Here is a 15499-nt window from a genome sequence, read left to right on the forward strand (position 1 = left end):
ATGCAGAGACAGGGAGGGCCCAGGCAGTGAGGAAGGATGAGCAGAAACAAAACTTTCTATATTATTAATGAAAAGAAAGATAGCAGAACTGTTTTCTATTTCTATGCAGTACTACTGGGATGAAAAAAGATGGCACGGGTAAAAAAAAAAACGAGGAAATCTGTGGTAAAACAGAATGATGCCTCACCCTGCCAGTTAAATATGAGATTAAAAAAAATTCTTTGTGTATAATAGGTTAAGTCTTTATTTCCTGCTAATAAAATAGCCTGATCTAGATTATCAGTGGAACTGATTCGCTGCTAAGCTATTTCACCTCTGCGCCTCTGAGTCACACAGCCTGCCATAAATACTTGTATTACCTTGTGGCCAGGAGGGCTAGGTTTTGTTCCTTCTCTTTTAAAAACATTCTTTGTTCTTGGTAAAATTTTTCCTGCTTCCTGACTAGATTCAAATGCTGCCAGCATACTGAACAACTCAACCCTTCTAGAGGGGCTGCCGGAATATTCATTCAGTTTGGTTTCATGGTCCAGCTATGTGTACTCTCCTCGTGGGCACTGAGCTGCATCAGAGCCCAGGGACAATCAGAATGCAGTTAAACCTAACCCTGCCTCTGCCCAAGTCCTCTGCATGGAACATGAAGGGAAGAGAAGGTGTCCGTAAGAGAGCACTGAGGACTCAGCAGTGGAGATGTGTGCGGTGTGAGCACTGAGGAAGGGGTGGGACAGCGACATGAGCTGATTTCTCAGGCTGCTTCTAGTCTAAGCCTCCTGAAGATTTAGCAACGGTGAACACTAAGTGCCCCCTGCTCCCACTCCCTCAGTGCGAATGCTCACACCTGCGCTGTGTGGGGCAGTGACTATTACACCTTCCATTTGACAGATGAGGCCACCAGACCTGTAGGTGCTAGCAACATAAGCAAGTGGAAGACCTGGCCTCTCAGCTGCTGGAGCCATCTGCTGCAATCTCTGCTGTCCTCCTTATAGGCCATCAGTGGCCACATGTGATTATATACATTTAAATTAGTTGCAATTAATAGTGAAATTTCAATCCCTTGGTCATAGTGGCCACATTTTGGTGATTGGCAACCACAGGTGGCTAGTGGCTTCCTATCATATAGGGCTGAGCTTGACTATTTCCACACCACAGGAAGTTCCGTCGGACAGTGAGCCTCTAGATAAACCCGAAAATGATTGCTGGATGACAAAAAAAAAAGAGAAAAAATTATTTATTTATTTATTTATTTATTTATTTCAGGGCTTTGTCTACATGTATGTCTGCATTCCAGAAAGACAGCATCAGATCCCATTGCAGGTGTTTGTGAGCGGCCATGTGAGTGAGTGCCAGGAACTGAACTCGGGAACTCTGGAAGAACAGCCAGCGCTCTTAACCACTGAGCCATCTCTCCAGCCCCCTAAATGACATTTTAAAACTTAGTAAAGTATTCTAATTTCAGCAAGCTGATGGTGTTTTTCTTCTTCATTAATTAATTAGTTTTTTTTACTTTATATCCTGATCGAGGCTCCCTTTCCTTCCTTTCCTCCCAGTCCCTTCGTCTCCCCTCTCCTCCCTCCATCCCTCCCTCTCTTTCTCTTCAGAGAAAGGGGGGCATCCCATGTATATCAACCCACTTGGCCTATCAAGTTGCAGTAAGACTAGGTGCATCTTCAGTTGAGGCTAGACAAGGCAGCCCTGTTAGGGGGAAGGGATCCAAAGGCAGGCAACAAAACCAGAGACAGCCCCTGCTCCTGCTGTTAGGAGTCCCACATGAAGACCAAGATGCATATATGTTATATATATATATATATGTATAGGGGTCTGTCCGTGCATGCTCTCTGGTAGGTGTTTCAGTCTCAGTGAGCTCCTAGCTGACTGGTCATTTTAACTCTATGTGAAACTCATTGTGAGTTCAAGGGCAGCCTGGTCTACAGTATAGTGAGTTCCAAGCCTGTCTCGAAATAAAACAAATAAAGGCTCTAGATCCAGGTCAGGAGCGGTCTGGGGCACCTGCCTTTCAGTTTTCTTTGAGATACCCTCTGTGGATCCCAATGCTCCTGTAAAACCTCTAAAGCCCTAAACACTCAAAATCAGGTTTGTAGTTGTGGGGACAGAGACCTTGTCCCATTCAGTCCCCACAACTGTGCCTCCCTGGTCCAGATAAACGAGAAGAGACAGAATCATTAATTCAAAAACTATTTATTACTTATTCCTTGTCTGCCAGGAACCCAGTTAGTTTCTAGAGAAAGAGACCCAGGCCCTATGTTTACAAAATATACTGTCAAGTGTAGAGGGCAGACAAAAAGCCAACGATCCAGCAACCATTGACTGCACCTACCAGTAGGTACTGCTAGTGGATACAGTGAGGAGAGAATTTTAAGACCAGACTTAAGGATAATCTGATCTCCCAACATATATTTGTGGGAAGAGCAGGGTGAGCTTTGGATTCAGCACTAGCAGAGGAGCCCAGATCTAAAAGACCGGCCATTGCAGGGGACCAAGGCTATTTCCCAGGAGCTTTCCCAGCCTTCCCTCTGCTTTGACTCCCAGTATAACTCGGCCACACCCCCTCAGGAGTCAGTTCTACTGCAGCCATTGCCATTGTGCTGAGGCAAATGAGCTGAAAGTTTGATCATATGGGAGGTGCTAGGAACCTACACGGTCATTCATTAAGACAGCTATTATCGAAAAGCAGAAAAGGTGTTGTCAAGGATGCTGAGAAACTGGACCTTCTGTGTGCTGTTGGTAGAGTGGGTACTGTGGCATGAGGCAGTAAATTAGAAACAAAATGGTGGCAGGATCCAGGAATTCCAACCCTGAGCTCAGACCCAAAGAAGTGCACCTAGGCCCATGTGTGCACTCTACTGTTTACAGCTTCGTTACTTACTATAGCCTAAAGGGAAGAGCACCACTGTGAATACTTCATTTCAGAACTAACTATGTACTTCAAAATGCTGAGATGACAAATGTTCACCACAATGAAAAACAAAGAACTTAACCTTGTACCTAAGAGATACCCTGGCACACTCTCACCAATAAGTCACACATAGGCTCTGATTGATTCTGGTACAATCATAGCTAAAGGGCATTCCACTTATTCTAAGCCTGGGCTGCCCCTGAGAAATGTGCTCCAGGATTCTGTGCATCCTCCAGAGATGGGAGGAAGAGAGGTCACAAGAAAGGGAGGGTGTGATCACTTGAGAGTACTTTGGATTCACCACTACTGCTCCTTATAATACCTTAGGAGGTACACATTACTCCCAATCTTTTATAGATGAGGAAATGAGGGCTAGATATATAGTTACCCAAAGATTTTTTTCACCTCCTAGTAATAAAACCAGGGGCAAAACTTCACCTCCCTAGTCCAAAGACCATCCTTTTCTACGTACTGTGTTGATCATAGAAAGAAGGGACACGTTATATAGGGGGTTGGGTCAAGTAGTTGACTGAAAACGGGTGTAAATTCACTGAGCTGAAAGGAGATGAGCCAAGTGGTTCAAGTTCTAGGTTTTCAGGTCTCACACTGCAGTAGATACATCTGGTATACCTACTTTGTGTGTCCTGGGCTGCTGTACTTTGCTGACTGGGATGAGCCAACCTCACACAACTAAGCCAACTAGGGTCACTCTGTTGAGGTCTCACTTAGGATCAAAGTAGAAAGAGGAAGGGAAGGAATGGAGGAGGGAGAGATGGAGGGACAATGGAGAGAGAGAGAACACACTGGTGCAAGTGGTGCTCGCCTGACATAGTCTGGCTCCTGTGGAACCCATAGTCTATATTCTGTATGATTTCCCTGTAGCTTTCCTTACACAATCTTGAATGAGCTTCTGCTCCTTGCAGAATGACTCTTGGCTGTAGCACCTCACGCTTCCAGGCTGGACAGGGATGCACAGAGAGGAGTGAATGAGACCCACACCTCAGCTTGGCTGAGGAAGTGCTCCCCATTTGAGCTTTGGGAGGCGGGCTATGTTTGTTTGCAAACGTCACTTTCACATTCTAAGCTGCTGTCTTTGATTGCCTCCCTCATGACAACGGTCTCTTTCAGAGCCACCCCACCCAGCCTGTGCTCACCCACAGGGTAAACACTCCAAGGGATCACAGGGAAGTCTGGAGTTCCATTTCACAGTGAAGGGCAAGAAGGGTGGCCCCGTTAGCCTGCTAGGTGTGGTTTTCTCACTAATTTGGCTCAGTCAGGCTGCTTCCTTCTTATGTCTCATTAGCTCCTCCCATCTAAAGGTGGCCCTGAAGAAGTCGCCTCTGTCCTGGGGAGCAATGACTCAATCAATAAACCTAAGTAATCTCCCAGCCTACTGCAGATGCCATTCACGGAGAGGCTCCCCGGTATCACAATTCCCTAACCAGACTACTCCTTGGTGATTGTTTCAATGTCTGGAATATCTTCTTCCTCCATCCCTCCTTTCCTTCTTCCCTCTGTCCCTCCCTTCCTTTTTCCTTCTACAAGATCTCACTGTGCAGCCCAGTCAGGCCTTAAACTTGTGATCCTCCTGTCTCAGCCTCCCAGGTGTTAAGATGACCCGAATGTAAACCATGTCCAGCTACTTCCTCCTAATCATATCTTCATGTATCCTTTAAGACCAGAGTAAATATCAACACCTTCCTCTTAGAGCTTCCTAGTCTTCTGTTCCTTTGCTTGCTTGCTTGCTTGCTTGGTTCAATTTTTGAGACAAGGTCTTTTCTATATATACCTGGTCTGGAACTAGCTATGTAGACCAGGCTGGCCTTGAACTTGTGGTGATACTCTTGCATCTGTTTCTCAGGTCTGGGATTACAGGCATATGCCACCAAATCTGGCCTCTTTTTACCCATAAATTGAAACTTTCCCCATGCTTCCAACGAGATACTGGCTTGTATCTCGTGTATCTCATCCCAGTGTCCAAGGCCTAGAAGAACAGAACGTGCTCAATACGTTTTTCACCATGGCTCTTGACAATGGTGCCCTGTACAACTCCATAAAAGTAACTTATCAAGCAGGGGAGAAAATGAGAATTCCTGTGTGCAAGGCCTTCTACATTTTTACCTGATCCACAAGTCACCCTGCAAGGTAGGAGAGGTCAGCCTATTTTGCTTTTCTGTTGCTGTGATAAAATACCATGACCAAAAGCACCTTAGGAGAGGAAAAACTGCATTTGTCTTACATGCTCTGTTCACAAATGATCATAAAGAGAAGCCAAGGCTGGAACCTGGAGATGAGAACTGAAGCAGAGACCTTGAAGTAACACTAATTACTGATTTGCTCACGGTCCGTGCTTGGCTTGCTTTCTAATACAACTCAGGACCATCTGCCCGGGGTGGCACCACCCACAGCGGACCAGGCCCTCCCATATCAATTATTAATCAAGAAATGCCCTCACAGCCTTGCCTTCAGGCCAGGTAACACCTCTTCTTCCCAGGTGACTCTAGTTTGTGTCAAGTCAAAAGAAACTAACCAACACTGAGTATTATTTAAAACACTGAAAGTGAAAATTTTATTTGCTCATAAGCAATTAGGAAACAAGACATGGCCATTAGAATTCCTTAGGCATGGTTGGCTCTAAAGCCCAACATCTTTGCTCTGCAATGGCCAATTAGAAGTCAGCTGATAGAGGCTTACAGTGACAGATGTCCCACAGCTATTTTCTGAGTGAGAACTGTGCTCAAAGTACAGCCCTGTTCGACAGAGCAGCTGTTTGGCAGAAACTTGCGTGAGTAAGGAGCCGGTTGTCATGTCACCGTGTGCTGGTAGTGTCTGTGCTATAGACAGTGCATGTTTCACATCTAAACCTTCAGCATGAAAGGCAGTAGCTTCTTTTAGTTCTTTTCAGGTAGAAGAATGCAAAAATATCAATTTATCTGGATAACAGATAAATTTATATTTATAACAGATAATTTATCTGGTTTGTGCTACAAACCGGTTGTGCTCAGTTCAGTATCAGGAATGTAGGAGCAGTAGGGCCTTTACCTAGATCTACCCACAGGGCACTTGAAAGAATTCTAAGTATAATTCTTCCTGAACAACGGAAGATGGGCCAATCGCTGTGGTCCCCTTCAGGATTAACAAACAGAGGCTTCATTACTCCAAGAAGTCTCTAACCTCCTGCCGTCTCTTTCAGTGGCCAACACTGAAAATCCAGCAATGTATCAGTTGTTGGAGAAGGCATAGACATTCCATTTGGACAGGTCTTAAGGGCAGAGAGAAACCAGTGATCAGAAAAGAAGCCAGGAAAGTTCCAATACCCTGGCTGAGAGCATATGGGTAAGCTATGTTGTGGAGGAGGGAAGGAAAAACAGGACACGCTAATTAATTTCTAAAAGCAACTGTGGTTTTGTAGATGACTGAGAGCCAAAGAATGTGCCTTTGGGAAATGTACAGTCCCCATGCTTCAGTAGGGTGGGGCCACCAGCCTTCAGCAGTTTGTCTCCAAGCCCTTTTCTCCCGGAAGTGAGGAGAATGACTCAGTAAATTAAACAGTTTTGCTTTGCAGAGTATTTGTCAATACAATACCATGGTTCTACTGAAGTACCCACATTCCATGACCATCTTTACCTGAGAAGAATTGTCTAGACTCTACAATATACCATAGGTAGATCAAGGTTCTCTATGAGCAGCTCACCTCCATAGTCTACAATGAATGAGCCCTGTGAGAACTTTCATCATTCTAAATGGAGTCTCACAGCTTCTTAAAGGGTTAGGGTTAGGGTTAGGGTTAGGGTTAGGGTTAGGGTTAGGGTTAGGGTTAGGGTTAGGGCTAGGGTTAAGGTGCGGTTGCACTTCACCTCATAAATATAAACCACTACTGTGCCAGTTAAAAATAAATTATAATTACGAACAAAAATAGAAAATTAAGGCCAAAAATCACACACACAGAGACACAATACCGCCAAATCAAAATAAAATCAAGTAACAAATTTCAGATAATAATTACTTTTGATTTATTTGATTTTTTGCTTCATCGTTGTTTTTATTCATTTGTATTACCATTATGAAACTATTTGACTGGCTGTTGTGTCTAACCATGCAGCCTATGGAGATGCACTGACTTACTGTCTAGTTAATTTAAGTGTAAGTTTTTGTGTGTGTGTCTGTGTTTGCAAGCTTTTTAAAATAAAGTTTCTAGCAGTAATTTCAAAAATTATAGTGTTTTTTTAAGAAACAGGTGAGTGGGGGAGATGCGGCCGTGGCGGAGGCACTAGTGGGGCTGATGGCGGCCCCAGCTGTGGGGCAAGCAGCAGCTGTAGTGGTTTGTTGGAAAAGTGGAAGATTGATGATAAGCCTGTAAAAATTGTTAAGTGGGATGGATCAGCCGTGAAAAACTCTCTGGGTGATTCTGTCAAAAAGGTCCGTCAAGATGGCTCTGAAGGTGAAGGCATTTGCTGGACTCCAGAGTGAAAGGGAGAGAATCAACTCCTGTACATACCTAGACGTGCTTTTGTTCATATGTCGCCCCAAATAAATAAATGTTTGATGACAAATACACCCTGAAGTTGACCTTCATTACTGGAAGGACAAAGCAGCATCGGGAAGCCGACTTCACCAAGTCCATTGCTAAGTTCTTTGACCACAGCGGGACACTGGTCATGGAAGCACATGAACCTGAAATATCCAGGCTCCATGACAGTCTCGCCACAGAAAGAAAAATAAAATAGCCAATTCTAAAAGCTCTCCTTCTGTTGGATCATACACATTACTGGTGGGTAGGGGAAGAGCCAGAAAGCTTAAGCTTGGTCAAGTAAGAACTATTAAAGATACTCCTGTTTAGTCCACCCTGGATAAATAGAGCTTCCTAGTACAGATGTGCAAGGTTGTATCTTTGACGGCTAGCTGTAGCCTCCTCGGTCTGCTGAATGGTTTTTTGTTGTTTTCCTTAAGAAGCATTTTTGTCAAAGCTAAGCATACTTTTTCATTTGCGCTTAACAGCGCTTTATACAATATAGCTTTGTGCCATGCAGTGTGTGAATGCTCAGATCTTAAGAACTGCTAACCGTGCTGGGCACAGGAGTGTTCACCTAGAATCCCAGCACTCGGAAGGCCGAGGAAGGGGGGCTGAGTTTGAGGCCATCCCGGGCTGTCTTGGGGAGTGGCATTGTTAACTTGCTGACTTTGTGTTGGCCTCTTCATCAGCAACTACTTCCTTAAATCCAGGATACAACTGAAGTATGACAGCTTTTCTTTACACACCAGTTTTGTGGGTGTATATATGTATCTTGGGGAGAATTATTTTAAAAAAATACAAAACAGCTTTTTAATTTGTTTAAAATAGACCTGCCTGTTACATTTTGTGCTCTTATCCAACTAAAGAAGCCAGTGGCATTTTTAGTTTTATATTCTCTGTTTTCCACTCATATGTTCCTGTTGATTTGTTTGTGCCCTTTATTAACTGCCATTTTCTAAAATTTTTTTCAATAAATGAAAGAAGATATGAAAAAAAAAAGAAAAGAAACAGGTGAGTGGAGTCCAGAGTGTAAAGGCCTTTCCCCACAAAGCCTGCGATTCACATGACAGAAGGAGAGAAATGCTTCCCACAAGTTGTCCTGATCCCCACCCCAACAAATATAACATCAACCAAACTCATAAATAAAACAAAATAACAAAAAAGATTTTAAAATTGAATGTGCTATTGGAAGATGTACCCAAAATGTCTAGGCTTACACAGTAAATAAAACGTGTTGGAGAGAAATAAGAATAATGTATAAAACTACATGCTAAGCTTATAATTGCCTAGTGGACATTGGACAGTAGCAGCAGGCATCCCACAAAGAAAGGATCTGCAAGCAGCAAGAAGACAGGAAGTTTGGGTGCAAAATGACCCTATCACAAGGACAGGATAGGAAACCTGCTTGTTGTGGCTGTCATGTTTCCCTGGAGAGGATGGTCCTATGAATAAAACACTGCCACACAGTAAAAGCACGCCAGAGTACAAGTATACAAGAAAGGTTTCTCTCCAGTCTTTTTCAAGAGACTTCTTTCACACAGAAACAAGGGATGAATCAGAGGGAAAAAAAGGAAAGTGTATGGTAATATCCAGCCAGCAAAATGACTTTTAAAAGGCAACAGGCCAACAAACAAACTAAAAAATTGCCACCACGGCACCAGCCCGTCAGAAACGCACATGCTCACAAGACTGGAGCAACTTGTCTCTTACAGCAAGAGGCTGTGAGAGATTTAAACCTAACTGTTCAGATTAATACGCCAGGGGTGATGGCAAGCCCCAGCACTCAGATTAATACACCAGGGGTGATGGTAAGCCCCAGCACTCAGATTAATACACCAGGAGTGATGGCAAGCCCCAGCACTCAGAATACGGAGAACTGGAGAATGAGGAGGATCAAAGGTTCAAATTCATCCTCACATAGCTCTGGACTTGACAGTCACCCTGGGCTACATGAGCTCCTGCCTCGAATAAAATTGATTAGATCAGTGGCTCCGAGGAAGAGTGCAAACATAGCAGGAAGGGCTGGAGTAAGAGTTGTCACTTTTCGGTTGTTTAACCCCTTCTATGGTGCGCTTTGGTTTACTTTATTTTGCTGTCATTCAAAGAATTAAGATATGATAATAACAAAAATTTAATTTAATTTTTTTCTCTTGTTGTTTGTGTTTGTGTCTCTCTGTGTGAATGTGTGTATGTATGTGTGTGAGTGTGTTGGGGGATGGTTAGGGGACAAGTTGCATCTTCTCTCTCCCCTTGTGGCGTCCAGGGACCGAACTCAGGCTACCAAACTTGGTAGCAAACATTTTTTAAGCATCAAGCCTCTCACCATCCCACAGTTAAAATCTCTAAATGGTTATGTCTGGGAATTGAGAGGTTTCAGAGGTCTGTACAGTCTAATTCCTGCTGGACCCAGCTGCACACTCTGGCTGTCTACAAGAAGCTTGAGGCAGGGGACTACATGTAGCTCTCAGGCAGGCTGGCTTAAGATTTAGAACTGGTTCGTGGAACCCAAGAAAGAGAAAAAGGCATCAGCTCTGCTGCCTTCACAATCCACCCCTGCACACTAGCATCTCAGCGAAAGCAGCACAACCAGCCTTTCTGGTTCATATGAGGCCGGGAGCAACAACTCCACAGACAGCCGAAGGCTAGACAAAGGCCTGAGGTCAGCTCCAAGCCAGTTGGTGACTAGTATGTTTGCTCCCAGATGCAGTGTAGTTTCTGGCTAACAGGACCTCTGCTGGGAGTCAGAGATGTGGCCCTCAAAGTCCTAGCAGTGAAAGGCATGGTCTCCAGCCCATAGTGAATAGGCAGTGGAGCCTTTAAGAGCTGGCGACTTGTAGGAGGAGTTAGATCATTGGGGTGTGCCTCTTTCTTTCCCTCTTTTTCTGGCCATGATGCGAACAAGATTGCTCTGCCACATGCTCCTACCAGGAAGTGCCCATCACCCTTCCTTCCCTCAAGGCTGAAAAGCAATAGATCTGCTCACTTATGAACTAAACCTCCAAAGCCCTGAACCAAAAGCAATGTTCTATGTTCTGGGTGACTATCTCCATCCTTGTCACAGAGATGGAAAGCTGATGGACAGACAGAGCCTCACAGTATCCATGAGAGCACCATCACACCCATGTTCCCCTTCAATTGATCATCCTTCCTGTCATTACAGGAGGTGGGCTGACATATGAACGTTGATACCACGATATAAGATCCTTAGTTCTATCAGGACTTAATTAGACTTAATTTTACATAGTGCTCAAAATTGGGCACTGGAAGGATTTTCTGTCTTCAGGGTTTTCAGACTGCTGGGAAAAATAAAAGGAAGACAGGAAAAGAAATCATGTTCATGACTGCCTGTACCATGCCTGATAAGACCCAGGCTTTCAGACCTCACAAATGATCAAAATCTGGTACTAGAAAGTTGAAGCATCTTAAAGCTAGAAAGCCAGTATCCTGCTACTTGCCACGGCTAAGGAAGCTGAGACCTGAATGGTTAGAGCTGGGATATCCAAGGTTATCTGTTATTTAGGCGATGCTGGCTAGTGTCCAGATGTGCAGGACAGAGATGGCTCAGTGGTAGAGTATGCTCAAGGTAGAGTGTGCCCTAGGTTTGATCCCCAGGGCCCGAAAACAAAGGAGACCCCACCAAAAAGAAAAGCTTGCCTAGAGTTCGAATGTCCCCATGCTGATTTCAATGATCTTTCTTGTGCCCAATGAATGAATGAATGAATAAATGAATGAATGACTTTACTACTCAATCTGTACAACCAAAGGGAACCAGAACTGTGATTATTTAGCCAGACCACTTTTGCCAATTTACCTGAAGTTTCTCCCTTTCAGTGGAGTGTTTTCATTCATTAACATATTGTTAGTCACTTAAAATTTTCAATTATTGCATATTCTTCCTGGATAATAAATTAGATTTCTAACACTGTTAATTCCAGATTATTTCATAATCTGTACAATTTTCCCTAAGTGTGACTTCTCAGTCCCAGCACCTTTTTACATGCCAATGATGAGAGGTGAAAATTCTTCATGTTATGTCAGTAGTGTGAAACTGCTTTAAGTTAGATTTTTTAAAATTACCACATGCAAATAAATTTAATATGACTCCTCATAATCTAGAGTCAAAACTGTAAGCCACACTGATCAGTAAGAATTTGAATTTTGTTTTCTAGGTCTCTGCTTTTCATCTTCCTTTTCTCCTTTCCTACTTTTCTCCTTTCCTCCCTCCCTCCCTCCCTCCCTCATTCCCTCCCTCCCTCCTTCCCCCCTCCTTTCTTCCCTTCTTTCTTCCCTCCCTCTTTCTCTCTCTACCCACTCGCTCCCTTTTTCTCTTTCTAACTGAACATCCAGCCCTTTAGCAGATTTGAGTTTCCTGTCTTTCCTTTTCTTGCTCACACTCAGAAGAAAAGATTTGAGAACAGAAGTACAGATTTTCAGAAATGGACACAAGAGTTGAGAAAGGGGTGAACTACACAGTACTTGAGAGAGAAAGTAATCAAATTCCTGGGGTTGGCAGGAAATGTGCCAAGGTGTGGTAAGGAAATGCCTGCCTGTCAAAAGTTCCAGCTCCGCAGGGTGCCCCCACCAAGTGAGCCAGCAATCTTGGCGCAACCGCTGCCAAAGGAAAAAGAGATGAAGCCCCCATGTCCACGTTTATCCTAGCCCTCCAACCTAAGCCGCTGCTACCTGCCCCACTAGGGTGGAGGGGGGCATCCTATGTTAACAGCTACCTGTTCCCCTCCGCTGCTCCCTTCCACCGCAATCACAGCTAGTGTTGTAGATATCTGCTGGGAATTCCAAGGGGCCTTTTAAAGACCAGCCAGTCTAAACCTTCCCCCTTGTTTTGCAGAGGAACACAGACATAGAGGAATGATGATGTCATTTGCCCAAGGTTATCCAGTCCTGTAGAGCCAGACTCCCAAAGCTGCAGACGTGCTTCAGAGCTCCTTCGGGGTGGACAACCCCAAAGTTACCCAACATATCCAAACACCCCAACTCCTGGAGATTCAGAACACTAGAGAGTGTACCTTCATACCCTACCCAAAGCCCAAATGACCTTAAAAGCAGCATCGAACTAGTTAATAGTGTAATGATAATTGCCTTCAGCAATTAATGAATTGGTCCTCGTCCTCTGTTACTCATTTCGCGCAGGGAGAGAAAGTTTTAAAACGCACTCACATCTATGGATACTAACTTTAAACTGACAAAAGATCTTTATACCTGAAATGAAGAGTAGCAAATAGAGATTCTCCGAGAGGTTACAGAAATGTCATGCCAGTCAGTGAGTCTCCAAGCCCTAGGGAAAGTTAAATTTCCTCAGTAATGATCGACAGTGACCTGCCCAGGTAAACCTGGGATCTCCAGAGGAACAGAAAGAGGCTGGGCTTCACCAGATGCCAAGAGCTGACTTGAACGAGATTCAAACGTCTAACCTTCCGGAAAGGGGCTTCAGAAAGAGAAGAAAACGTCGTCTTACCCTTAAAAATGACAGAAACGATAGGATCCGGTTTCCCAAATTTCGTTTTAGGGATGTTAATGGCAGATTCCACAATCACTCGAAGCATGGCTCTTGGAGAAAGCAAGTTGGAGCCAAGCGGCAGGGAAGACGCAGGGCTGGCGCTGGGCCCTCCGCCCTGGGAGGAGGAGGATGTCTCCCAGCTGGGGGAGGGCTTCTTCGGGCAGGGGGAGGGCTTCTCCAGCCGGGGTGGGGGGTGGTGCAAGGGGTGGGGGTGGGCCTCTGGAGGATTATTTGCTGAAGCCCAAGTGTAAACTGATATCCACACTCCCAGAGTCCACGCAGACCCGCAGGCGCGGCTTATGAATTCAGAAAAATGTAGACCTGAAAAAGGACACCACGACGAAAAGTAGTTTTGTGCAGCCAATGAAACCGCGGTGGATTTGGGATGAACTGCAGGCAGTTCAGGAAAACCAGAGACGTTGTTGCCTTTTAGCAGTAACTCGTGAAACCTAATTCGTTCTTTTTCTACCGCCTCTTACACTGTTTTACCGAGTCTCGTGGAGTTTTAAAATTATTTGGTCGGGTTCTTAATTTTACTTTTGCCTTTTCTTCTCGTGCTGTTGGACACGCCCCCTCAGCAACACCAAAGACTTCTTAAAGGTTGCCAAGAGGCGTCCCCTACTGTACAGTACAGGAATAGTTAATGTCCAGGTACTGGAAGAAATGGGTTAGATTCACTATCCTTGGTTCTTTGCTTTCCCAACGGATTTGCCACAGGAACCCTTTGAAAGAAGGATCCTGGTTTCTCTGGGCCACGGAGAGTTAACAATCTTCAATGGAAATGGAGTGAATCTTCAATTCACTATTCTTGAATATGCATTGTCTGCTTAAAGACAATGAAGTAAGGCCATGCAGCCTGATGGTTAGAGCGCGTGAGGAATCCTTTACCACTTTGAACTACATACATCACCTGAGCAAATTTCTTAGCCACTCTCTCCTTATGTGTCCTTCTTTGTAAAAATATCTATAAAATGTGTTGTGAGAAGCAAATCCTATGGGACCTGGTAGGAAGCATGCAGAAAATCACATGCATCTTGCTATAATTTTGTGATTTTCATAGTCTTTAATGCAAGCTGGTAATTCAGATTATTGTGTTTCAGAATGGTCTAATCGGGCTGTGGAAACATAGAATCTTGTTTTTGCTTTTGACGTACAACCAGCTGGAAGCAGAGAGTTCAAGTGTATCAGGAAAGTCAGACTAAACTCTGTCTCAGTAAGTTTCTCAAATCCTTATACAAAGTAAGGAGTTATATAGAGAACTGTATTCAGTGTGCACAGAGAGTCTGAGTGGAATTCAGAAAGCATTATTTTTGGTTAATTTGACTGGTTTTCCTCCTTTTACTGTGAAACATGTTTTTTCTCTAAAAATGAATAGATCATAAATGTGACCACTTAACAGCCCTCCACCTCAAGACAGAGGATGTCACACTTCACAACCCCCATGTGACAGACTTTTTTGTCCACCATGAAAATCACCCTGATTTTCCTTTATTAAGTTAGTTCTTGACAAGTCAATGTCAATAATGCATTCGGATTCTGCTGTCCTCAACCCTTTCTTATCCTTTCAAACTCTGATCAGTTCTTCCTCTGTCCTTCCCTAGATTCATAAATTTTAGTTTGTGACCTGTGATGGTATATGCTCGGCCCAGGGAGTGGCACTATTAGAAGGTGTGGCTCTGTTGGAGTGGGTGTGTCACTGTGGGTGTGGGCTATAAGACCCTCATCCTAGCTGCCTGGAAGTCAGTATTCTGCTAGCAGCCTTCAGATGAAGATATAGAACTCTCAGCTCCTCGTGCACCATGCCTGCCTGGATGCTGCCATGCTCCTGCCTTGATGATAATGGACTGAATTTCTGAACCTGTAAACCAGCCCAATTAAATGTTGTCCTTTACAAGAACTGCCTTGGTCATGGTGTCTGCTCACAGCAATAAAACCCTAACTAAGACAAGACCCATCTAGCTTACCCAGAGCCGTGTGGGACCACACAGTTATGACTACCCGTTAAAGCCTGGTTCAGTCCCCAGCAGGTACACACTAAAGGCAATGACTCCTCCTCTCGTTGAATCTATCAGTATCAGTTGGTCCATCAAGGATGAGTAGGGTTTCCTGAGCCCCTCCTCCATCCTGGCTGGCTGATGAAGCTTCATTCTTGTGCAGACCGGATGCATTCATCTGCCGTTACTGAGAGTTCCTGAGTAGAACGGCTGTGTCATGCACAGGAGACTGGATTTCAAGGTACTGCTTCAAGAACTGCTCCAGAACACACACCTGGATATGAGGTTATAAGTATGGACAGTTTCCAGGGACACTGCACTGAGTTTCACATGTTAAATGACCCTTGGACGGGGGAAACTTATGCACTACAAGATGTCTTCTACTTGCATTATAACAACAATTGCCCATTTCAAGTTAGGAGGAAAAACCCTGAATTCTCTGGCAAGCAGTAGAAGGCAGAGTGAAAATATTTCCCCCTAATGGGCGTGATAGATTAGATGTACCATCAAAGACCAGAAGAACCATATCCTACCTATAACATCCCAGAGAACACATCATTTCCAGT

The 15499-nt window shown here is 44.3% G+C and overlaps 1 protein-coding gene across 2 annotated transcripts in view; it reads right to left on the bottom strand.

The window, feature by feature from the left end:
* Positions 1 to 13105, bottom strand: part of Myof (myoferlin) — a 146438-nt gene extending 133333 nt beyond the window's left edge. Inside the window, exon 1 of one of the 2 annotated variants that reach the window (XM_028773469.1) lies at positions 12898 to 13105. In XM_028773469.1, coding sequence (XP_028629302.1) covers positions 12898 to 12985 — 88 coding nt within the window. In that variant the 5' untranslated portion in view covers positions 12986 to 13105. The remainder of the gene's footprint in view (positions 1 to 12897) is intronic. The other variant, XM_028773470.1, reaches the window with a different exon arrangement.
* Positions 13106 to 15499: the final 2394 nt, after the last annotated feature.

The sequence above is a fragment of the Grammomys surdaster genome, unplaced genomic scaffold, assembly GCF_004785775.1.
Source record: "Grammomys surdaster isolate TR1022 unplaced genomic scaffold, NIH_TR_1.0 229, whole genome shotgun sequence".
NCBI classification, from domain to species: Eukaryota; Metazoa; Chordata; class Mammalia; order Rodentia; family Muridae; genus Grammomys; species Grammomys surdaster.